General features: G+C 41.1%; 1 protein-coding gene across 1 annotated transcript; it reads left to right on the top strand.

The window, feature by feature from the left end:
• The first annotated feature begins 148 nt into the window (after positions 1-148).
• On the top strand, positions 149-25,170 carry LOC119397064 (uncharacterized). The gene is made up of 6 exons (XM_037664500.2): positions 149-381; positions 929-989; positions 1,082-1,153; positions 3,008-3,144; positions 3,237-3,342; positions 7,744-25,170. The coding sequence occupies exons 1-6, from the start codon at positions 294-296 to the stop codon at positions 7,832-7,834; spliced, it is 555 nt and encodes a 184-aa protein (XP_037520428.1). The 5' UTR covers positions 149-293; the 3' UTR covers positions 7,835-25,170.
• The last annotated feature ends 268 nt before the right edge of the window (positions 25,171-25,438 follow it).

Genomic DNA, 25,438 nt, shown 5'->3' with positions numbered 1-25,438 from the left:
AAAAACCCGAAATTATTTTTCTTAATTTGTTTTTAAATTTCCCGCGAAAGGCGGCGCTGGCTGTATTAATCTGTCTATTTGCGTTATGTACGGCGAACGTAGTGACGTAGTTCTTCAGTATCTCCTGCGGTTCCTCCACCTGCCTTTGCGCCATGCTCTGCGCATCCATAAGAGAGTACGCTCTAGCGTTACGTTGTTGATGGTACGGACGTGCGAACCGAAGAGGAACGGCGGAAGTCGTTCTTGGTTTCGCTCGTGTTTCGTTTCCGGTGCTCGGGTTAAATGTCGCGAGGATGAGCTACCGACCGAATCAAGGTTTATATCGCACCCTAGACTTCGTTACACCTGTGACACGAGTATGGGGCATTTTTTCGGCAATAGGTAAGCTGTTCCTCTATTCGCAAGACGCTTAAAGCCGTATGCGCATGACCTTGCGCAGCGAAAAAAAAAAAAAAAAGCTAAGTTTAAGGCTGTTTCTACACCGCACGAACTGCACGCTGTTTACTTCTCCTTCCGTTAAACACTGATGAGAGATATCTCAAACAGGTCACATTTAGAATCATCTCGTCTTGCGTTAATTTGCCCTTCACTGATCTCGGGCATGTGCAAGTGTCATTGAGTTTGGCACGCACGTGTAGCACGTAGCAGCGTGCATGCGTGCGAACTTGAGCACGTATATCCTCTTTATAATGCAAAGTTTTCAACATACAGAATGCAGTTATGTGTGATGTGTGTGTGATTGCAGCATTCAGTAATGACATATCGGCGCTCATTTATTGCTTATAAACGCGCAAGCACAGTATGCATTTGTTCTGTAATAAAACCAGTTCCTAATTGCTTTTCTTGGAAACACCCTTTTCCAGACCATGCCGTGCGCGTCTTGCTCGCACTCTCTCATTTGATGCCGTCCTTTTCTTTGCACTTCTAGTTTACTGGGGTATAGGCGCTGACATCACGTATCACGGCGACTCCTTGGGACCGTACATACTGTAGGTACCAGATGTTCTCTCTAGCTGTGTCACTAAACATACTTCAGTGTGTGTTGTGAAGAAATGCACTGATCTACCGACTCACATTTCAGGGTCTCAGCTGTGTTTATTACACTCTTTGAAACAGCGTTTGCTGTGGACCTTTTCCTCGAGGTTTGCATAAGGTATGTAAGTACTTGACTTGTATTGCATGTGTGTATTCTTATTTAAAAAAAAACTACAGTTCGCTCAAGTAAACCTGAAAGAAACAAGCAGAATGGTCAATCTTCTGTTGGGACATTGTCTTCACTGTGTACTGTACATCAGACAAACCCTCATGCAGTAGATGCTACCATATGCACTAGCCTAATAGTAAGAACGCATATTTGTTACTCATCTTGTGGAATGGTCTAACATTGAAAAAAAAAATGCTAAAAGAATAATAATTGTTGGGGTCTTATGTCCCAAAACTACGCTATGATTATGAGGGACGCTGTAGTGGAGGGCTCCGGGGATTTCGACCACCTAGGGTTCTTTAATGGGCACCGAAATCTAAGTACACAGGCCTTTAGCATTTCGCCTCCATCGAAATGTGGCCGCCGCGGCCAGGATTCTATCCTGCAACCTTCTGGTATAGAGTTAAACACCGTAACCACTAGTCCACCGCGGTGGGTCCCTACGGTAAAGTTGTTTTTTAGAACGGGCGCTAGCCAACCACTCATGGACAGAATTTTTTTAGCGAATGAGACAGGAGATTGTGATAAAGTAGTCTTGCAAAACAGAAGCCTTTATTTTTTGCTTTTTTTTTTATTCGACCCAAAAGTCTTTCGCCTTGGAACACTATATATACGACCTGTACGCACACAACAGACATCAAAATGCAGCCTCTGTGGCCAGGATTCGATACCGCGGTTATCGGGTCAGCAGTTGAGCACAAAATGCTAATAAGGAGGAGATGCAATATCTTGTCTTTCATCCTGCTCTCCACATTTGGTGCAGTTTCCACATGATGTGATCTCAGAACCATCACTGGTGACTATATTATTCTCATGATTGCCGTAGTAATAATTAAGCTGCATCTATCAATGGATTGGCGACACAAGCCTCATTCTGAAGCTTTTTCACACTGCACTGCTCATAAGTATAAGCGAGTTACTGAAGTGCTTCATCCAGCTTTCTCTAATCAACAATATATCAGCATAAAAAGTGTCCATGATTAGAAAAGTCTGGTTGATGGCTCTGGTATGGCTTTTAGTTTAGTTGTGTGCACAGTGTCATTTGCATTGTGTGACAGAGAAATATTAATTAAATTAGAATGTAGAGGGAAACATGGGAACTGTAGTAATGCACAGAATTGGTGTGTATGGCTTGGCCTTATAGGAAAAGGATTTTTTTTATTTGGTTAATTGCTAGAGAGGCTCAGCTTTAGCACCTGGCTGTCATTCTTGATAGGGCAGTGGTAGTGTGACATTTAGGTTCTAGTTTAGAATACTATTATGAACCCCCCACAGTAGGTTACTGGTTGTGGCATAGCACTGCTGAGCTCGAGGTTGCAAATTTAATCACTACCACAGTGGCTCCATTTTGACTGGGCCAAAATGCAGAAGTGCTTGTGTATTTAGACATAAAAATGAATACAAGGAAGAATGGTGTACACGGCACTGTCTGTATGTGTCATTCTCCCCTTGTTATCTTTTTTTTTTCTGCACAGTTGTCTGTTTTGATGGTGTTTTTAAGCCTTCAGGGGATTTCTCTCTCTCTCTCTCTCGTCAAATACGAAGCGGCAGGTGTATGTGGATTAGTACCAGCAGGTTGACCAACATGTTCAGATGAATATACTATTGTTCTACTCATGTACGTTCACACTATTGCAGATAGGCACTAATGCAGGCTGCACTAATCAACTTCACCTGCCAGAAGAAAAGGCTGATATTCAGAAGTCAGAAACCATTAAACGACCTGTTGTGTATTGCAGTTCTGAAGGTTCATTTGTGGTGACTTATCAAATTTACCACAGTTCAGTGTTCTTTAACTTCAAGGGAGGAGAGAGGCTATTGCCTTCGCCTGTGGAGAGGAATTCGATGGGTAGATCTGTGGCGGAAAAGCGTCCTTTACTTGGCCTTGTCCATCCTGTGCTTTGCCTACCACAGCAGTTCCTGGTTAGGAGGTTATGCTGGTGAGTTTTCACAAGATTTATTGATGAAGCATGTAGCCAAATATTGTTGCATGTTCCCTTTTTTTTATTTTATTTTTTAATTATTTTTCCAGGTGCCACAACGTTAGTTCTGTGTGTCCTTTACCTCATCCTTACCTACAAGAATCACCTTGAAGTCAAGGAGGCTCTCTTGGCTGACAAAGAAGCATCGTATGACAGGTACTTCTCCTGGCCCTGTCTTTATAATATTTGCATTAAACACTAGATATTATTATTATTTATATTATTTGCACTGTTTTACATCTGTTTGCAAAATAGTAAAGGCCAGACAGCTATTGTTTGCATTATTTGCAACAAGGTGGGCACTGGTTTTCTGATAGAAGATATTTTTACTGGAGGAACTGAAGGTGGGGGACTGTTGTTGTCGCACTTTGTTTCAGGTATTCTGGTACACATTAATTTGCAGATGGAAGGCACCTTCCCAGTATGCTCTCCTGGCTCTCCACCTGTTTTACAGTTGTATTATTCTAAACGTAGTTTTGTTTTAAAATTTATAGATTATCAGTATTATAGAATGACAGAAGGGATATATTCATTTTACCTCTGAACGATGGACTGTTTTAATTAAAATAAAAATAGTTGGAAGAGTTGTCGCCATTTTTTGGTGATGGCTACCCCTTTTCTTTTGATTATTGGTATCTATAGTAAAATGCTTTCAGTCGCTTCATGTTCAAAAGTTCTCGTTCTAACAGAGTCCGCAAATGTCTGGCGCGTACAAGATGCACACTCATGATGCAGTCCAGTCAAACCACATTGCTAATGCCAGCGTCTTCAGACAAGTGTTCGAGGGCCTTCATTGCTTTATGGTGGACTTTCGATGGCCAGTACTTTGGCAAGTGAAAAAGTTCGATCTGAATCCAGTAAATGGATCCTCTTTTCGAGTCGCTACGAGTGATGTGCTAGGGACAGTTTAGCAACAGGCTATACACATCCTTGTCGTCATGCCTACATGAAATTGTAGATGAGACATGCTGAATTATGATTAAAATGTGCTTTGTGCAAGCAATTTTAGACTATATAGTATATGGGGGTGTTCGTGCAATGTGACAGATGAGGGTCTAGTTGGTAGTGCTTAAAGTAATAGTCAACTGCGTATAATATTGATTCTTTCTGCTTGCTGTGAACCAGTTTTTATTTCAGCCCTCGTAAGATGTGTCGTAAGTCGTATTGTGGCATGAGAATGAGGCTGGTTTTCCAAATAATCAGATTTGACCAACATATTTACCATTTCATTTGCTTTGATTCCTCAGTAACTTGGAACTCACTGGAATATTGTATGATTTTTTTGTATGAATATTGTATGATTTTATTGTGTGATGGGAAAAACGATGAATGTAAGGTAAAACAGCGAAGCGTTTGTGTTGAGCCATCAGCTAAAGCACATAGCCAATCGGTTCGGTGTAGAGGTTGTTTTCAGTGCACCCAATAAGATTCAACGCATCTGTCGTGCGGTGGACCAAAAATTCGACAAAAAAATCAAGAATAAATGTGTTTGCCTTTCAAAAGAAAGCGGAAAGTTCGTGAGGTGCAGGATAGGGGCAGTTTATTTATTGCCCTTAACCTGCGGTCGTGTGTATATAGGTCAGACTGGCCGATGCATCAACACTCGCCTTAATGAACATATGAAGTCATTGGATAATAGCAATAACTCCCATCTAGCCGAGCATTGCAGGAACTGCCAATGTCATCCTGTGTGGTGTGATACTAACATTTTGTTTTATCATAAAGACAGGATAACTCGGGAAATAGTTGAAGCTTTCCATATTAGAAGGTGTGCTGATAAATGCGTAAGCAACCCATCGATTGCACTAACTGACAAAGAGTTCACCTTTTTGAGTAGCACTTTTAAAATCTGCTGCACGATGTAGATACTTCTGCAAAATTACTGTAATGATGTGTTTTCTTATGTTTCCTTATGTTTTGCTTGTTTGTTTGTTTGATTCTTTTTACGCACATGCGCTCTTGAGCTACCCTGGGTTATATATTTCGTGTACTTCAATAAACTTTGTTGTGAGTTCGCGCCCGTTTGTCTTCTCGCCTTTCGTTTTCGTCTTTTGTGTGCGCGCTGAAATGTTTCCAAGAATGTTAACATATTTTACTGCTCATAACTTGCACCTTACTACTATTCAAATCCTGCTTGATACTAATTACCATTCACTTCAAGTTCGCTTGAAACCGAAAAAGTGATAATCACACTAGCATACTTTTAAACAGGGGCATAGCCAGGATTTTATTTCAATGAATGGGGGGGGGGGGGGGATTCCATCCCCTCTACATTTGTGTGCATCCAACAGTTTGTGGGACACTAAATTTTAGAAAATCCTACATTCCCACTTTATCTGCGAATGTAGGCTCCAGTCAAACGTTCCAGCCTGTAGTAGTTATTGGCATCTGTACAGTTACCCGCTAGATCAGAAGAGTCATTCATTAACAGAGCAGATATTCCCATCTGCAATGGGGCCCACATCCTGTAAACTTTTGCTGTTGGGTGTACATGTGTGAGTTTGTATGTGTGCATGCATATGTACTGATACAAGTTGAAAAAATTCAGAAAGGGGGAGGGGGTTGAATCTCCAGCCCCCACTGGAAATGCCTGTGCCCTTGAATGACTGGCAGCCGCATACACAAGCCAACAAGGCCACCAGGCCAATCTGTTTCTGTTGGCACATTGCAGTAGTGTGGCAGCACCGACGAAGGCTAAGACTGAGTTTATTGTGGGTAACATGTGGCGGTATTTTGTAAGCATTCCTAAAACGGACGGAGGCGGACCGTCCGTTTGAGTCGCACGCGACTGGTCAATGTGAGCCGTGACGAGCGCCGCGACGAATCGCGTGCCTACATGACTAGTCACGTGCGACTCAACGGACGGCGTCCGTTTTAGGAATGCTTACAAAATACCGCCAATGGTAAAGCTGGTGGCATCCTGAACTTTGAAATAACAAAGGGGTTGTGTGGAGCTGTCTCAGCTGCTGAGGGGGTCCGCTCTATGCACGGCTGGTGCAGAAGCCTAGCTCCGGTCCCAGCCGCAAATAGTCGTACCGTGTCAACGTCCCCTTCCAGTAGCGCGCGTCATCGCAGCTACGACGGGTTCGGGCGAATAAGGCAACAGGCTAGAACAACAAACAACACTTTATTGCTACGTTAGCAATAACGCGTAAATGTCGCGTAGAGGGATAGTCCGCTCTCGGGGAAAACAAAGGGTATGGCTTACACCTTCGGTCGATGTTCGGCTCGCAGAACTCGGGGCAGTGAGGTGTTACTTCTCAGGTCAGCAGGGCACGAGCGACAGTCTCCCTGCCTGGTCGGCAGTTTTGTTCACCTCCTGTGTCCCTCCCCACCGCGAGGGTTGATTCCCTCGCAGGGCGAGTTCCCTTTCCCGCGAGCCGGGATGCGAGGATTGGCGCGCGGAGTGACGGGGAAGAAGGGGTTGTCCGGCAGGAAAGGGCGACGGTGCTCCTCTCCTAGTGGTCCCATGGCTACCACCGTCAGTTCGCAATCGCGCCAGCCTTAAGGAAAGGAAATGGGCGCGTGTGCTCTCCCACACTGCATACAACCACTATCGGGCCTACATGGAGGATAAGAACAAGTGAGCGAGCAGACAAAGTTGTCAAAGAGAAGCCAGATTGAAGAAGAGATACGTGATATCAAGATGAAGCAGAGGAGATTGAAAGTGATAATTGCCAATTTAACAGCTTGTGTCAACAACTATGCTGAGCGAGCAAATGCCACAAGCAACATCACCTTTGTTGTTTAGTGAAACAACAAACAGAAAAAACAGCAAAAGAAAAAACTGGAGCTTGCAGAAATTGATGACGAGGTGGGGGGGGGGGGGCAACCTTCGGGAACGTAATGTTTAGTTCAGTGTATGAAAACGGGCCTCCATTTTATGTGCGTGTACTAAGTCTTGATTATGAGGTGAATCAGCTTAAGTAAACGGGGAAAATAGATGTTGCTACCTGCAGAAAACAACGCGATGCAATAAAGCCTGCAATAAACTGAAAATGAAAAACTGATATAGAAGCTGTCAATTTTTTTTTTTTTTTTAGATCGTTGTTGATTGTGAAAAATGTGCCTACTTTGGCTTGTGTACTGTAAAAAATGTACTTCCATGCTGTAGAAGATGGTGTTGTCTTTTTTCTGTGATCTCAAAAAGTGTTGCTCTAAGTCCTTGAAAATTCTTCGTTAGGGCCTTGAAAGTCCCTAAAAACCCTTGAATTTTTTTCTTCACAGTGGGTATGAACCCTGACACAGAGACCAACCAGTGTAAAATTATTTTGCACTATAAACACTCGGTGTTGGGCTTCCATTAAATAAATTTTGAGGGGTCACTTCTAGCATGTTGTCTATCGGTTGCTCAGACTATATTTTACAGGTGCATTTTCTTTATTATTACTTTTTTAACTTGGTTCTTAATAGTGTTCCTTTGGTCACATTTTCAACTTCTTTTTTCTCTGAATAAAAAAGATATTGATCAGGCACATTTGCTCAATCCTGTTTTCAGTTAGTATGTATGTCTTCATAAGTGATGCAGAAAATGTAAAGGGTTACTTCATTTTCTAGGTTTGATGCGCTCGAAGAAGAGGTGGACGAAACACTTCCGGAGCCCGATGTTGACACTGTTGGTGACCAAGACCGCATCTTGGAAGTATGAGGGCCTCCTGTTGCCTGGGTATCTATATGCCACAACAGACAGCAGCGCTTGTGCCACAGTCAAGTGCAGAAGGGAAGTGTTCTGCAGTTTGTAATAGTGGGCCTTGTAGGCACCACCATGTTGTACTATAGAGGCACCTTGCCATAATTGTTGAGCTATTGATCTGATGTTATATACAATGAGTGATCTTTCTGTTACCGTATTTACACCTGCGCTATTTTTTTAGGCATCTAGATATACCAGAACCATTTATATATTATTCTGGCTAACATATTTCTAGGCTTTTTTTTATACACCCCCCCCCCCCCCCATTTTTTTTTCAGCAAAATGTTGTTATGGGTTTTTGGTATTGTGGGCTGCTAGAGTCTAGGCTGTTCACTGTACTTAATACGTTCGTCTTTCCACTTGCACATTTTGTTCAGAAAATGGAAGCAAGTTTTCATTGATCTGGTTGCATTTTTCAGCCTGCAATTTGCCATCCATTTTATCTTTGTTACTCTCATCTCTATCAAGATGTTCCAGTTTTTCTGCACTCATTTGCATTATTTCCTTGTAATTGTGTTAAGGTTGACAGTCCTTAGCATTGTTGCTTTTATTAAGGTGCCATTTAGCTTCATAAAGTTTTATTAATTGTTGCCTGTACTGCTTCGAGGTGTAAAATGTGTGCTTCAGTACACTTCACTCATCAGGCTGCCTTTTCATGGTGTTAAGAACTTGGCAACCTATTTTGTCTCATCATTATGTTTTGTTGGTCCAGCGGTGCTCTTAATTGTGAGGCTGCTGTAGGTGGAATAACCATACTGAGGTTTCAGTCATACAGTGGCACAGCCAGGGGGGGTTTAGATCCTCGCCTCCCCCCCTCCCCAAAATTTTTACATCTTGTATATGAATATTTACATGCATACATACAAATGCATCAACGAGCATACATAAAAGGGGGATGGGTTGGACCCCCCCTTTTTGTGAAAAAATTTCTGGCTATGCCACTGGAGTCATATACCTGTGTAGTAAGGAAACATGACTTTTAAGGGCTCGTTTTTCTTTGTTAGCCACATTATTAATGAGAACTAACAGACAATAATGCCAAGGACAGTATGGGGGTGCTATTATATGGTGGCGATCGGCGCTGACTAACACTCCTACGTTTAAATGCACATATAAACCCTGTAAAGTGGACGGAGGGATGACCGCCGCCCTAGCTCAGTGGTAGAGCATCGGACGCGTTATTCGAAGGTCACAGGTTCGGTCCCTGCCGGCGGCAAGTCATCTTTTCGTCCACTTTACTTTCTTCACATTTATTTCCCAATTATTACAAATAACACCCTCATACTTTCCTTGGCATTATTGTCTGTTAGTTCTCATTAATACCTGTGTAGTGTTATTCTTAGCCTTGTGGATCAGCTGCAAATAACAAATTGAAGAAGAAATGGCTACTGTGCCAGCACTAAATTTGAAGAGGGTTGTGTAATTCATACAGAGAGAATGTATCGCATGGTAATGTGATTTGCGACAGCAATTATTAGAACACTCCAAGCAAGGAGGTGATGTCATTATGATCTGCATAAAGTCCAAGTGCGATGTGATCTTTTACGCCACACATGGTGTGCTATGGGATCAGCGTGTGTCATCGTGAGCCAGGCAGGAAGGAGAGGCAAGTATGCATCTCCTCTAGGCATATTCTGGGCAGCACCACTTGCAGCTGTGGGTGCAGCAGCAGCACAGCCAGAATAATAGGAGTGTCATAGTGCGGTGAAAGAGGTGGTGGCAGGGTCAAAGGCCAAGTGAGCTGAGATGGCTGGTTGCTTCGTGTGTGCTCTCTCCACACTTCTCGGAGGTATCATTGTCTCTGACCAGCTGAAAGCAATGCAATGCTCTCCCCTTGTTGTTGTTTTCTTTCCCTTTTTTACTTGCTTCCCAATGTTGTGCACCGCATTTTGGTCAGAAATAAGGGTGCAGTGGCTGTTTAGGTGCACTTCACATGCCTATCAGTTATGCTTCATAGCCAAGCTTTGTCACTTTCTGTCGTCTGTATAGGATTCATGTTTATTGTTATGCAGTGCCTCTCCTTTCACCACAGAAATATTTTTCTCTACACATGTATAGTAAACGACATCCTCCATATGTCTGCCGTGCTGCTGCAGTGGCCAGTCAGCCATGCTGCTTCTGCCATCCTTGTTTCCGAAATCCACCACTAGTAGTATTCCATTGGTACCCCTACAGTGACACACAGGGTTTATACTTCTCACAAAGGCTGTGTGTATGGCCTGCTGCTTTTCTTATCTCTGTAGCATCATGGTGCACGTTATGAACAAGTGCACTAGAAATGGAAAGAGAAACAAGTGTTCCCATAGAGCTGAGGCAGATTTTTCTCAGTGGTTCCTTGATGTTTGACAGTACTTATTTTTATTGCTAGGACGCCTTGCCCCCAAATACAGTAGAACCTACTTATATAACAATACCGGTTTTAACAATATATCAGTTATAGCAATGAGAAGCTGCTGCACCGTCAACTTTTATATGTTTTCTATGGTGAAATAACCCACTTGCAGCAATGCCCGCATGCCACATTATCGATTATAACAATGAATTCCGTCTCTTGGGTGTCCGTGCTGACAGATAATAGAACGCAAAATCCTTGAAAAGAAAGAAGAAAACGAGAAATTAAAGCTGCTGTACCCCTACCCACAACATAAACAACCCCCAACGTCCTTTCGGATTTGCAGTATGCTTCACCACATGGCGTTGTGACATTGCGGCAAAGCTGATTTTTGAAATCCGCTATGGCACGGGAGTGGCAGTAGCTTCTGCTAATGCGCTTTCGGACATGCAGTGTTTCAGCATCCAAAACTTCAGACGTTTTCATACATTGGCTCTATGGGGCTAGTGGTTGTCCCGTGAAAGCGTCCGAATTTTCAAGCATGTCCGAAAAATCGGCAGCTTTGTCATCTTTATCACTGATGTCTGTTGGCATATCCCATCTGATATTATGGTTTTCTCACAGCAGCCTGCTGTCCCCCTATATTGCTTTTTTTCGTGCAACCCGTTTATAGCAATTATCGGTTATAACAATGAAATTTTCGTGGCACTTCAGTATTGTTATAAGTGGGTTCGACTGTATTCATCCCTTGCGCCAGGGTGTAGGTTTTATGCAAAAGGTGCTAGTCATTTTGGCAGGCAATGTTTACTTGTTTGAGTTGTGTCATGTCGTCTCATTCTGCTACTCTGGCTCAGCAGCTAGGGCCTGGTACTGCTTATGCACAAAATTGCAAATTAGAAGCCCGGCAGTGGTAAGCATTTTAATATGTGCAAAAGGCAAAAACGCCCATTTCAGGGGCTCGTGAACTAATATTTTACCTCATGTGACCAAGCTTAGACCACAAACCTTTTTTCGCTCCTCTTAGCCCAGCTGCAGCCTTAGAAGGTAAATGTCAGTGGGTAAGTTTTGTAATAGATCATTTACAATTTTAAATGCTTAAGCACAAATGTGTTAATATTGCAGAACTTTGGCAATTATTTATTGACAAATTTAGAGGGGCTTCCTTTTGAGGGCTTACTCAAAGCCACCTTACGATCTTTGTAGTTGTCAGAAACAGTTGTATGCAAGAAGCGTATGTATAACACATTGTTCTGGGAAACACATCCAGCTGCCAGTGTCTTGTGAAGTGTGGCTGGAAATCTGCGCCTTTTTGTGCGTGAATACTCGCTGTTAAGGATTGGTTACCAGCAACCAAGTCCTGTAGTACACACACCCTTGTTATAGCTATGCCTCCTGGTTAATATTTTTCATCAAGTGTGTGGTGCAGCTTTCACAAGTGGAAGAACTTTTGTTTTCACAATGTTATGTGCATGAAGACTACTGCTTTTGTCTTTACTAATTAAAGGTACTGAAACAAAGTGTAAGAACATAAAGGGTGTTTAAGTAAATGTGTCCGAAAATTCTCAAAAATACGGGACATGCAATATTTGCTCGCTGTCTCTGTAATTACTTTTCCTGTGGTAGCAGACATGTTAAGTTGACGAGAGATATTGATTACAGCATTGATTGAATAAGTTAAAACAATTAACTTCTTAAATTACAGGAGACAGGCAGTCAAGTTAAATGGGAGAAAGCCCATTGCCGCTTTGACATTTTCAAAAAGCAGCCGCTGGTAATTTTTGTGGATTGATAAAATGTGGATTGTGGATTGATAAAACCGACGAAACCAAAGTGCCGAAGAATGCAACTGCCATACTTTAGCAAACCTTCAGAATGACAACAGTGTTTGCAACAACAATTGCTGTGGTGTTGGTTCTTCTGAATTCGTTAACCTATGTGTGCCTAGCATGCTATCATGGCAAACACAGTCCTTGTACCCATGAGGCGAAGTAGATTTATGTTTTATATGATGATGCTCACTCATGCTGAACTCCTTGGAAGAGTATGGCTTTTGCTTTTTTCAGCATTCCGGTTTCAGTTCTGCCAGCAGAACTGGGCGGATTTTATCACTCCGCAATAATTATCAGGGACCACTTTTTGGAAATCTCAAAGCGGTAATGGGCTGTTCACAGGAGGGACATCAATTCTTCCATTTAACCCGACCGCCCATCTTCTCTATTTAAAAAATTAATTTAATTTCTCTATTTGTCACCACAATTCAGGGTGTCTACCAACCTGGAAAACCTGGAATTGTCAGGAAATTCGGACATGTCTGGAAAAGTCGGGGAATTGTCTTGGAATTTTAAAAACCTGGCTGGGTCTTGGAAACTGACTGATGGCAGTCAGTGCGGCCATCACAAAAAACAATCTTTACCTTTGATCAAAGCTTATAAGGTCGCTTTTTTTTTTCTGCATCTACAGTAAACAGCTAAGCAGAAGTAGAATAACAGAGAGCTGAGCTAGTTGGTAAGTATTCATTCTAAAAAGACAGGGCGTGCAAACACGAACACATGAAAGAAGTCAGGACACCACAAATGCCGGCATTTGTGGTGTCCTGATTTCCTTCTTGTGTCCGTGTTTGCACGCCCCGTCTTTTTAGAAGCAGAAGTAGATCACACAAAAGATCTCAATTCCCAAGCTTGACGTTACTCACTCCAATAAATTTGTTCTTGTTTGTCTTAGCCATGATCTCGGCTCGACTTTAAGGCATTCTGGTTTGGCCATAAGCACTATGAGCAGAGGCTTTCCGGGCTGGGTCAAGCTCACTCACTTGCAATGCAACAACAGACATCCTCAGTTCGGCACTCAGTTTATGCAAGTGCGCTGTCTTTTTACCACTCGAGGGCTCATTTCCAGTACACAGTCAGTCAGTTTTCCAAGCAAGCTTGCCAGTCACGGAATATGCTCAGAATCGTCATGAAAACCTGGAAAAGTCGGGGAATTTGGAAAAATGAAATTGGTAGACGCTCTGATAATTGATGTCTCTAGTCATCGTAAGATGTCTGCAACCACAGAAACGGTAACAATTAACTTGAAAGTTTGGGACACATTTCTAGAAACGCCTGGTATATAAATGTAGAGGGCAGCTATTTTTGTCTCCACAAGGCTGGGCCAAGTTTCTTGCTTTCATCAGAAGTGGTTCTTTTCACTATCTGATGCTATGGTTGTGACTGACATACTGCTAAAATCTAAAAATGCTTTATTAACAGATTTCTGCTCAAAATTTGGAGTGTGGCAGTTACATGAGCATAGCAGTTTCACATGTCTGTACAATTCTTTTGGAGCAGTCACTCTGTGACATGGTGCATGTTTCATCACTTGCACCCACTGTGGGACCTTAGCGGCCACAGCTATACACGAAGTCTTATGTTAGATTCCGGGCCACGGTGACCATGTTTCGATTGGGGCGAAACGCAAAAAGTGGCTGTGTACTTTAGATTTAGGTGCACGTTAAAGAAATCAGGTAGTCAAAATTAATCCTGAGTCCCCCCACTACAGTGTGCCTCATAATCAGATTGTGGTATTGGCACGCAAAACCCAAGAACTTGCTATACAGTATAACATATATAACATACACGTGATTGCATGCTACACACTTGGCTATTTTGAAGAGAATACAAGCATCACTTGCACTTTGACACTGTGCAGAGAGAAATGGAAATGGGTAACGAACTTCAAGCATTCATTCGTACTACATGGAAAGTACCCTTGACATTTCAAAAGCTAAGTGTGTCATTTGGGCAAGGTGGGAATAAAAACCAGAAGTGTGAGGCCGTTTAGATTTACAGCTGTTTCTGCCTATCCCTTTATGCAATTTGCAATAGTCAATAGTCTAGCATTTGTCATCTGTGTTTGAAAATAAGCTTTTGTCAAGTGTACCAATTGCTCTCATAATTATTTGAAACTGCTACAGTCAATTCTTCCTTTAATTCAGCATCTATGAGACATGCAGAATTGTGGTCGTTGTACAACCTATCCCACAAGATTGAGATGCCAGAGTACTCAAGTCTCCCCAAAGAGAGAGCACTGCAACATGGCAAAGCAGTTGCAACTTTGGTGGTGGGTGAATGGGGCAGAATTCACTATTCTCCATTTCATACTTAAAGTGCAGTGCTGTGGAAGGTAAGCATTAAGCTCAGTCATCAAAATGCGTCTCTGCGTTTTGTAGTCAAGTGATTTTGAAACTAATTTTCACCCAACTGTTAATGAGATGGGCATTGGTTTTACAGCATATAAAGTTATATATCGAGATAGATTCAATTTTGTGGGAAACTGCATGATATCATGCACAGAGTCAATTTTTCTGTATGTGTCCTCGAGCATCATAAGAGAGGTTTGTGAGACTATATGTATGCATTGTGAAAACGTAGGTGCAGACACTGATCATTTTATGAGCAGTCTTTGCTACACGCCAACAGCATCGAGGTGGTGTAGCTGATTCAGACGGCACAGCATCTCTCGTCCCAAAGTCGGGCACGCTTGCGCTCAGATGCACCTTGTTTCAACCCCTTGGACCTGTTGTATAAATTTTGCAAAATGTAATAGCATATTGTTTTTTCTATATACCGATACCACAAATGCTACAATGGCTAGAGGAATGCTTGCAGAGCCATCCCCGATGTTGTTAGAAACAGTTGTGAAATGCTGGCGAAAAGAACACAGCAGAAAAAAACTGTAAATCGGACGTTATTTACTAAATTTGCTAGTGCAGCGCAATTCTAACGTATGATGTTTACATCAGCCCAAGTTATTGAATGTTTTTGCATTTTTCTTTTTAGATAATATACACACACTGCTGCTTGCTTGTGAATGTGGGCTGTGTGCAGTGTACTTTCCGCTGTAAGTATGAAACACAGTATAGAGTGAACTCTGTCACATTGGAAATTCTAGTGAATTTTATGAAAATTGAGAATGTGCTCATGAGGGGATAGAACTGCCCTGAGCTATAGACTGTGTTAGTTATTGAAGAGTGAATTACTGAGCAAGTACATGCACATAGTGCATTCTGATACTTCCGGCCCCTTTGGTTTAATATCATAGTGAAATAAAATGAACACTCGCCAAGAGGTAAAATGTATTGTACAAAAACTTGACATTTCGGGGCCCTTACAGGTCCGTTGATCACAATAAAAGCAAATGCAGTGGCTCTTGTTTTAAGTATGGGAGATGGCACAGTGCATGGTTTTGTACGAAAATATTTGGTTTAAATTCAATTGCTTTAACTAGTATTTCATGCTGGCACATTCACGCTGTAATGTAGCCCTTTTGTCGAAATCTGCAGATGATTCAATTAAACATTTGTGTTCACTTAACCTGTTACTAGCCTGTTGTAGTGACTTCATGGCATACTGAATCTGAACTCATAAATCCAAACGGAACACTCAGGAGAGGGAGAGAAATATTAATTTGTACATCATGTGTGGCCACCTGGCAATAGTTCATTTTTTCCATATTTGCAGTATAAGTATTTTGGAATGGGGGTTTTCTATGGGTGTTTTTCAAACACAGTTATGATTGTTATTTAATTGTGCAATTTGTGAGCTATTGTGGTTGCTGAAACCCCAGTGCTAGTTTATTTCCACGTATCTGCATTGACTAAGGAGGGAGGTCAACATTTTCATATTTCTGGTGCTATTTTGCATATTCAACAGAGGCTTCAATGGTCGCATATGACAGGCACAAAGAAACAAAGAAAAATGAGCCCTTACAATTCCCCTTTCGTTCTGGCACAACTTCTTGGCACCTAAATTCAAAAATCCAAGTTGATGTCCTATAAGCCTAAGCCATCATTTTGTGTCCATAAACCTGGTAGCTGGCAGAGACACCCAGCATGAAATGTTGAAACTGTTGTTTTGCTGTTGAATGGCTAAAAAAAAATTGTGATTAAATCATGACTTCAATAATTCTGTCTGCAGTGCTCAAACAAATGCCAAATAGCCAACAACCACCAGATTATCAGTTAAACCCTTAACTGCTTTGGACGAGCAGAGCTCGTCCTGCTCAAACTGTCCCCAAAGTGCTTGGGACGAGCAGAGCACGTCCTAGCGAAATAGGTACTCCCCTCTAGCGTTCAGGACAAGAGGCGCTCTTCTACAGCTTATATTGCATGTAATCCACCAGATGGCAGCATTTACTTGACAATTTATTTTTCTCCTGCGGAAAGAGCACGGTTTTTGTAAGATGGGTTGCGGTGGCGGCCACCCATGCATAGCTGGCTCGTTAACACGAAAAAGAAGCTTTTCATTTTCGTCATCTTCTTCGAGTGATGATGATTCGGATACAGATGTTTATCTTGTGTCCGGAAGTGAAGACAGTGATGGCGGTGAATTGAGCACCTCCTCCGGTGATGAACACAGCTCGGAAGCGAACATCGCGAGTGCTCGCCAGTGGATCCTGCGTGATGCGAACAATCCTCCTGTGAAGCCTCCTCACTTTCCATTCTTGGCCATTCCAGACAAGACTTTCAACTTGTCATCGCCAGATGACCTTATGGAATATATTCAGCAGTTTCTTCAGAAGTGCTTCATTTGCCCTTGGAAGCAAGGAGAAAACAGGAAAAAGTTGAGAAAGGAAACTCGCTTTTGGTACAGGAGCTGCAATAGGCCCCCTTGCGTTATTCCGTGTTTTGATTTGACTAAGCATGTGGTACAAATTTTTTTCCAACGTCGACTAGCTACTTTTTAGTACAATCAGATTCGAAATCAGCAATAAAAAAAATAGGCACTTTTGGTTGGGAAATTTTCAAAAAAAATAAAGCACTTACGGGGTTAATCTTTGTAGATCATGCAGTAGTCAGCAACTTCAGACAATATCTTGAGGCATTTTGGTGTCAGAGACGCTTTCAGAAGTGAAATTCTGGCTGTGGGTTTTAGCAAGTGTTGAACCACAAAAAAATAAATGTGTGCGTGCATGCATGTGCGTGTGTGTGTTTTGTTTATGGCTCGTATTTTCACAAATAATTGGTGTTGGGGGAAAAACTAACCATGTCACAGCTGCATGTGTGAGAGCATAAAGTGCAGTAATGTGCATTTGGTTTCTTGGAAGAAATTGCCACTCAGTCAAGCACACGTACAGCATGAATTGCACCGTTTGGTTGTTGTATGTGGATGTGTTGATGCTAACATTCTGTGTTTGTGAAAGCTGGCAAGTTTCATTTTAGAGATAAGGTTCTTGTTGTGCTCTCTTTCGCTGTCATTTCTGCCAAGCTGCGTAGCCATACAGAGTTTTGTTACTGTACAAATATATTTTAGATTTAAAATTCTCTAAAAATCTCTAATTAGATTTTTGGTAGCTGCATTAGTACAAAAGATGTGCAATCTCTAAAAGCATATTTCTTACGGGAATTTTTGGCAACTTTGCTTTGTCAAACACAGAAACAAAGTGTGTGGCAAGGCTGCCAGAGAGCTGGTTTAGCCGGTGATGCTAATCCGATTGTCTTCAACAAACTTTGAATGCAAAATAAATACACGTAAATGTGAGTGAAATTTTTTTGCTGCATACTATTTCTGATAATCGAGAATTATAATTTGGTGAACAACATTATAAGAAAATAAACAGCATCACCGGCTAGACCAGTTTCATGGCAATCTTGCCACATACTTTGTTTTTGTGTTTGACAAAGCAAAGTTGCCAAAAATCCCCGTAAGAATTATGCTTAAATATGTGTTAGAAATTGCATATCTTTTGTTCTAATGCGGCTATTAAAAATCTACTTAGAGATTTTGAATCTGCAGAAAAAGCTGAATAAATGTATTAAATTTCATGCCATTCACCCAACTTTTAAAAAACCATTTTTTAAGACCCACGTCTCCCCTTAAGGCAGTGCCATGTCTGTTGTCTTTATTACATCCTGTTCTTGTACTGTTCGTTCCACTTCGTTATGCACCAACCACCCTTGTGCTGCAGAAGTGGGCTTTTACTGGTATTTATCAAACTCTTAACTTGATATTCCAAGTTTAAATGACATTCCACCGACCCATGAACATGTTACCCACCCAAAGCTGTGCAGATTCTGCAGCAGCAGTGCGGAAAAATCACCACCAAGAAAGAGAGCAGAGAGAGCCACAGCCACACTGCCAACTCGTAATGCCACATGAACCTTTGCTGTTCAGTTTATCACCAAGTGCACCTATTTTCACCAAAGTATATGAGCTTCCTTTAGATAATACGATTCTCTGATTATATGTTTTATTTTCCGGTTCCTGTCACACACACAAAAAAAAAACCACTTGCACAAACTGTCTGATTTGCTTTGCTTGAAACGGGAATTTAAGCATATGTATTGTGCTGTAATTGCAATGCTATATGCAGGAGCCACAGCCAAGCACTTTTCTAAGTTTGCATGAAATGCAGTTGGACACACAGTTAGTTTCATGAAAAGCAACCAACTTGTACGTTTCCTGCTTGCGGTACCATTTGCACATTTTATTTAGAACGTTTTCAGGGCTCTTCATAGTCACTTCGGTTGAGATACACGACCTTCCATGTGCTGCTTGCAAAATAAATTAAAATGCACAACTTCTCTGAAGAGCCATGTGCATAAAAATGGACAATATTGTGGTTGAGCAATAAAACGAACCGAGATGACACATTTTTTTCACAAGCTAACAAATATGAACAGGCCTATTGCTAGGCACCAAGAAGAATTGTCAACTCAGTCAAGATTCAGTAATGCGATTTTGCCTTCTTGTGGGGATATCTGTGGCTGGCTAACGCATTCTGGGCCTTTCTTGTATTGTAATCCTTCAAACCACTATAACCTTCATTGAGCTAAAGTGCTCTCGTAATGTAATATTCAGATATTGTTTAGTTGGCCTTATGTACTTAAAGCCACAGGAAAAAGGGATATAATACACATATAGCTTGCAATGTACAAATCTCGGGCCATGTTTCCTAACAACTTCAGAAGTTTTTTAATCTTTCCCTTCGCAGAAAATGTAACATTGTCCTTAAACTTTGAAGCCATTTCCTTCAAGCGATGTGAGATGGAATGCATGTAAGGGGATCACAGCAACTCGCTGCACAAGCTCCTTAGGCTTTTTCTCAACATGTTGAAAATTCAATTCTCCAATCAACTTGTCACAGGCCAAGGAAACAACAGGCTGAGAGTACCTCACTTCATTCAATCTGGGCACCTGATTAATTTTCACTTTTCTGCATGAGGTGAGGACAGTGTTTAGTTAGTGTGGCTCTAATGGTAGATGCAGCGTTGTCCTTCTTAACCAGCTTAGAATGACTAGACCTGAAGCTTTCAAAAATTTGTGAGCATATGTGTTGGCAATATCAGCCTAGAATAATGAGTCCCTTCTAGACTTCAGGATTATGTGGCGTTGTACCTTTTTCTCCTCCACCAGTCCAGTGATATGGCTAAAACTTCTGTCATAATCATAACACCATTGCTTATGTCACTCCTTGTCCCCCATTTCCCTGTACCATGCTACGCTGTTGTTGACTGAAACCTTATCAGCAATGCATGCTATGCCCGATTAATATAGCTTTTATGAATCGGCCCTAAACCAAATGCAAAAGAAAATATGTATACAACACCAGCAGGAGTGCTGTTCTAAAACATTGACTCCCAGGTCTAGATCTGCACTGTGCTCAAGTTTGTACCTATGTCACTATTTTCTCAGGCTGCCGTTTTTCTTTTCAAAAGACAACCTATGTTCATCTAGTTTCAAGCCACGCAGTTGTTTTTTTACAAGCGATGCATGTTATTTGGCTATCTATAGTTCTTTTATTATCATGCATTCTTGCTACTAAACTTGCACGTGCCTTCAGGGAAATAATTATTCTAGGACAAGTTTTCTTATTTTCATTGTTCATAAGAACTCAGCCATAAGTGATATATAGTTGTGAAATATAGTTACTGTAATGCAAAAATATGATGTCGCTTAATTAGATATGTTGCGGGGCTAGTTGGTGATACATTCTTATTTAAAGGGACACTAAAGAGAAACAATTAATCGGTTTAGATCGATAAATTGTGCTCTGAGAACTCTAACGTCGTTAATTTCGCCATCATAGGTTTATTAATAGAGGATAAAATCAAGTTCAAAGTTTCATTTTTAAATTTCGCGCCGAAATCTCCCCGCGTGACATTGGGGATTTCAAAGTGTATTTATCGTATTTTGGCACCATTGGCTCAAGCCCCAAACTTGTTATGTTAAGCCTATGGCCCCCCTCAGAGGACGATGTGCTTCATTTTTACCGATTAGGAACTACGTAGTCCCTAGTAGGCGCCGTCAAAACCTGTGACGTCACGGCGAATGGTGCGGAAACTTCAAGGTGCCGTCGCCACCCACGTTTTGCTTTCGCGCGTTTTCTCGTTTTCGCGCGTTTTCTCGCTTACTAAGCGTCTTCTCGCAGCAAGCGTGGTGTTTTTGGTATCGTGAAAGAGTACTTTACTAATATGAGAAAAATCGTTTTGCTCTTTAGTGTCCCTTTAAAATATTGCAGCGCTGTATTTGACGAGGACAAGACAGACAAGTACATGGCAGGACGGGCGCTGGGTGCCCGTCCTGTCATGTACTTGTCTGTCTTGTCCTCGTCAAATACAGCGCTGCAATATTTTAAATAAGAATATGATGTAACAAAATGAAAATTCGTTCACTTCTTTGAAAATCAGCTGAGGAGTTGAAAATGTTTGTGGTCAAGGTCCACTTTTTTTTTTTAAGGAGCATTTCTGTAATGTAGAGCTCGAGCTCTAGAGCTCCCATTTGATTCAGTGTTGAGGTCTGACATGCATCTGTCTTCCATTGACAACAGTTTTCTCATGCTTTGCTGTTTGCGTTTTACTTCACAACCTCCAGCTTCGGAGCCTCCCAATAGAGTAGTATCTCAAGAGACACTGGTCTACGTATTTGCACTTGATAAAATCATTCCACTTTGACTGGACAAGTGCAATTGCGTTCAGAGCAGTGATGTTTGATCTTGTGATGGGCAAATGTGCAACATAATGTTGGTTTGATCTTGTCATGTTTGGCATAACTTTTTTTTTTAATAGTGGCTGCTGTTGAAAAGTTCATTGTGTATATAAGGAATAGCGCATTTTTAAACCAAAAATTATTTTCCTGCCCTATTAAATGTTCAGTGTTTCAAGAATTGCTTTTAAGAAGACATTTTGTATGACAGCACATGTTTTACCACGGCATAACTTGTAACTTATTGGCCGCAGATTGTTAAACGTGCGTGAACATTTAGCTGAATTAAACCACAGTTAAAAATACAATTAAATAACCTTGACAGTTTGGATTCTCTAGGCATATTTTCTCGCGGGTTTTTTCAGCTGGTATTGTTACCCATTTTGGTTTTATTGTATGTGTATAATGGCTGATATAATACCATACTGTTTGATTTGTCATTACTATTCACATTGGATATCTTGTGCTTGTTAAAGTTATGCTATTGTAGATAGAATGGAAACAGGAAGATCTAAAGCAGTACACTTGTGCAAATAACTCGAAGAGTACAATTTTGTATTACTGCATACCTGTCACTAAAGGTAAAGTAGGCCTTAACCGAGCATAAACGCCGAAATACACTGACATCACATGAAGTGGTAAATGTGGAAACTGAGACGTTAAAACAAGTTTCTTTTTCTCTCTGTGATAGGACACAATGAGCTCGCTGGGCAGGTACATCCACACTGTTCACAAGGCAGCTGTATACCAGCTACCAATTGTAGCTGCATTTCCTTGCTCTGCAGTAGCACTCTTCTATTTTTGTTCAGGGTTCTAAATATGCTGCAGTGTTTAAGTATTATGTGCTTGCATTTAAGAATTTATGGGGCTTGTTTAATTTTTCGGTAGAAGCAAAAGGAAAATAAGTGCTACTGCGTGTTAAGATGTATAGTCGCACTCAATATGACTTGCAACACGGGAGCACGAGCTCAAAGATTGCGCATGGCTTCCAATAACCTTTATATCCACAATTAAACGATGTTCTGTCACTGGGTGATGTTCCCCAATAAGAAAATGTCATTTAGTTGTGGAAATAAGGGCAACTTGAAGCCATGCGCAGTCTTTGAGCTCATGAGGCCGTGCGCTTCCGTGTTACAAGTCATATTGAGCGCGACAGTACATTTGCGGGCAAACTGGCCAGCTGCGGGTGTTGCTTGGGTAGTGCACACATTGAGGAGTATGTTCAAGAGACCCTGCAAGATTTTAAAAGCCCCGAAGAGTTCAGAGTGTTTCATTACAGCATATCGCACAGACCGTGTGTAAATTTGGGTGATAAAACTCCAAGTCGTAACTGTTAGATAGTGCAGGGCTGGTGCAAAATGCACAATGCCTACGACATTTGGCCACCCTTATGCAACATGTGCTGTTCTTTTTTTATTATTGTTATTATTGCATGTCTGTGTACATGCTCTTGTCTCCAACCCATGAAAGCATGCCGTTAGTGTTCATTTCCTCTACTGTATGCACAGCGATTTTTTAATATGAATGCTACAAAAAAATTGGCCACACACACCTGACACACAACTTTCTACTCACAAAAGAAGAACAACCAACATGTGAAAAATGCCAACAACCGTTAACACTCATACACATCCTAATTTCATGCCCCGACGTTGAAACGCAGAGACAGAAATATTTCAGAAAATTATACAAACAACACATACCTCTACATCCTGCTCTGCTTCTAGGAGATCAGCCTTTAGTACCGTTGTCAGACGTGCTGAACTTTCTTAAAGAAGGTGACTTTTTAAGTAAGCTGTAAAACTGCACGATATCACTGCCCCATATTTAATACCTCGTGACTGGCGCAACATAGCCTCAGCTGCTTTTGCGCCATAAAAACCGAATTAACAAACAAACAACAAAACTTGAATTGAAATGAATGTTTGAGAAGCTTGCATGGATGAAAGCTTAAAGCTTTGTGATCAATAATAATAATTGATTCAGTTGCACAAAATAACTGCCTGCGCCTATGCCGTGAGAGATCTGGATGATTGTACCTAAACACTGCTCTAAGCTGTCCGAATTTCTGTTTATTTTGAGCCATGCAGCTTATAAGGTGCATATAAAGGTGCAAGCATTAGCAGCATTTCACTTTCACAAAAATTTTTCTCCGTCTTATTCTTGATGTCTGCACTGCATTGCATAAAGGATTATCAGTCCAGCCTTGCTTAACGCCTTTTTGCAAGTTATCATAATTAGCTTTTGCATTTTATAGCTGCATATTGTGAAGCATGGTATTAGAAACTCCATTCATAAATGCTAAATCAAGTTGTACTGCTTCCTCTGCATTTCTTTTTCTGCTTTGGTTTGTATTCTCTGTTTATGAAAGTTGCTAATTTACAAGTGAATATTCTAAACAGTACATTTTCAACCAATATGTCCCAAAGCTTAAATTTTAGGTATAAAATATTGGTGTATCACATTTGCCATGTCATTCTGTGTGGAATAGCTAGTGTATTTACAAAAGTTAGCTGATGTAACTGTGCCTTTAGTTGTGCCCCGAGATGTGCAAATGGGATGAAAATTAAATGATGACCAAAGCTGTGTCCTACATAGCTGATACTATTATAATCAAAGTAGAAAAGCATAGCCTTCACTTTTTGTAAGGTCATATGTCACTTCATTTCAGTCATAGAGTTATACACGGGGTAAAAGAGCGCTTTATATGCCAGTTGCTTCTCTGCTCCTTGTCCCAGAAGCAGCCACCAACAATTTCGAGTGTGTTCCACATCTGCCACTGTGGGTGTCAGCAGCACTGGCTCACTTTCAAGGCTATGTTACATGAGCGTGCAAAGTGTTCCCCATTGTTAGGAAAATACCTCAGTAGTGTTCAGTCCCACGTGAGTTCACTGCTTGATGCATTTCATCAAAAAACAAACAAGCAGCTACTATGATGCCTAATGCAGATGTTAATGAATGAAAGACTAAGCTGTGGGTAATCAGTCTAAACCCAAGCTGCTCTTGTCACTTAAGTACTAATGAGGTGATTTCTCTCGAGAATTAACAACTGCTCATAAATACCAGAGAAAGGGAAGTCTACAACCACTGCTGTAGCTCATTTGGTAGAGCACCACAAGCATATTGTGTCGTTTAGTTCAGATCCCAAAGCCGACATCTATCTTGGCTTTCTTCAAAAAGATGTTTTTTTTTTTTTCATGAATACGAACAAAGGCATGCTGTATAGCCCTATTACAAATAACATTTCAGTGTCCCCAAGCTTTCCATGGCTTTAATGACATTTTGCTTCCCTAGTAGCTACGATACAGCTCCTAGTCTCTTATGATTATCTTGCAAATTATTCCACTTACTTGTTGTGCAGCTTGTGTTATTTTACCCCTGCAGGTTGTTTAGCAACCAGAGCAAATTGTCTTGTCTTAATACTTCTCATTTTTGCTTTGTGGTATTTCAGCATTGTGAAAGCACTTGTTTTTTCTAAGATATAAACAAAAAACATGAAAATATCAATCACCAAATCACCAACTTTGCTACATATCCAGATTAAACTGTGCGAAGCTCCAAGAATGGAAAGCTGTGCAATGCTAAGCTGTGCATGAACTTCAAGTTGAATTATTTAACAAGCAGCAGTCCAAAACAGCTTTCTGTTTTTGAAGCAAATTTCATGGGACACTTTCTTTGTGTCTGTGTAATGAAATCACTGGCCTCTTTGTACACTTTGCTTTTATTGCCTTTGTTTCATGTACACTTAGCAATTTTCATCATCCAATGAGTACATGTGTGTATCCTTCATTTGTACTAATTGCACTATTGCCACCAGTATTTTCTAAACTAGTCGTTCTAAATGGTCTGTTAGTGTACATTGTTCTATGAAGTGTTTTCCCAAGCATCATTTATGGGTGCTATGCAGTGGTGGGTTTATAGTGGTGTTGACTGATGTGATGAATTATAGTTACTAATTCACCTGGTGCATTGTTGTATAATAAAAGTGTTTCTAGACCCTTATTTAGTATTTCTTTTTTTTTAACCAGTCGCTGCTCTTCAGAATTGGTTATGTGCTTTTTGCTGAGTAAGAGGTTGCCAGTTCGAATTAAGAGGTTGCAGTCGTGGCAGCTGCATTCTGAAGAAGGCTGAATGCAAAGAAAAACGTTTGTGTACAGCACTTTGGGCACACGTTATTATGTGGCCAAATTAATCTTGAGCCTACCACAATGGCACCACTCTTAAGGTAGGTCACAACCTTCGAGAAAAATTTTTACAGTTGTAGTC

The sequence above is a fragment of the Rhipicephalus sanguineus genome, chromosome 1 (assembly GCF_013339695.2).
Source record: "Rhipicephalus sanguineus isolate Rsan-2018 chromosome 1, BIME_Rsan_1.4, whole genome shotgun sequence".
In the NCBI taxonomy this organism is placed as follows: domain Eukaryota; kingdom Metazoa; phylum Arthropoda; class Arachnida; order Ixodida; family Ixodidae; genus Rhipicephalus; species Rhipicephalus sanguineus.
The sequence above is the reverse complement of the archived record's forward strand: the minus strand, read 5'-3'. Positions and strand labels throughout refer to the sequence as shown.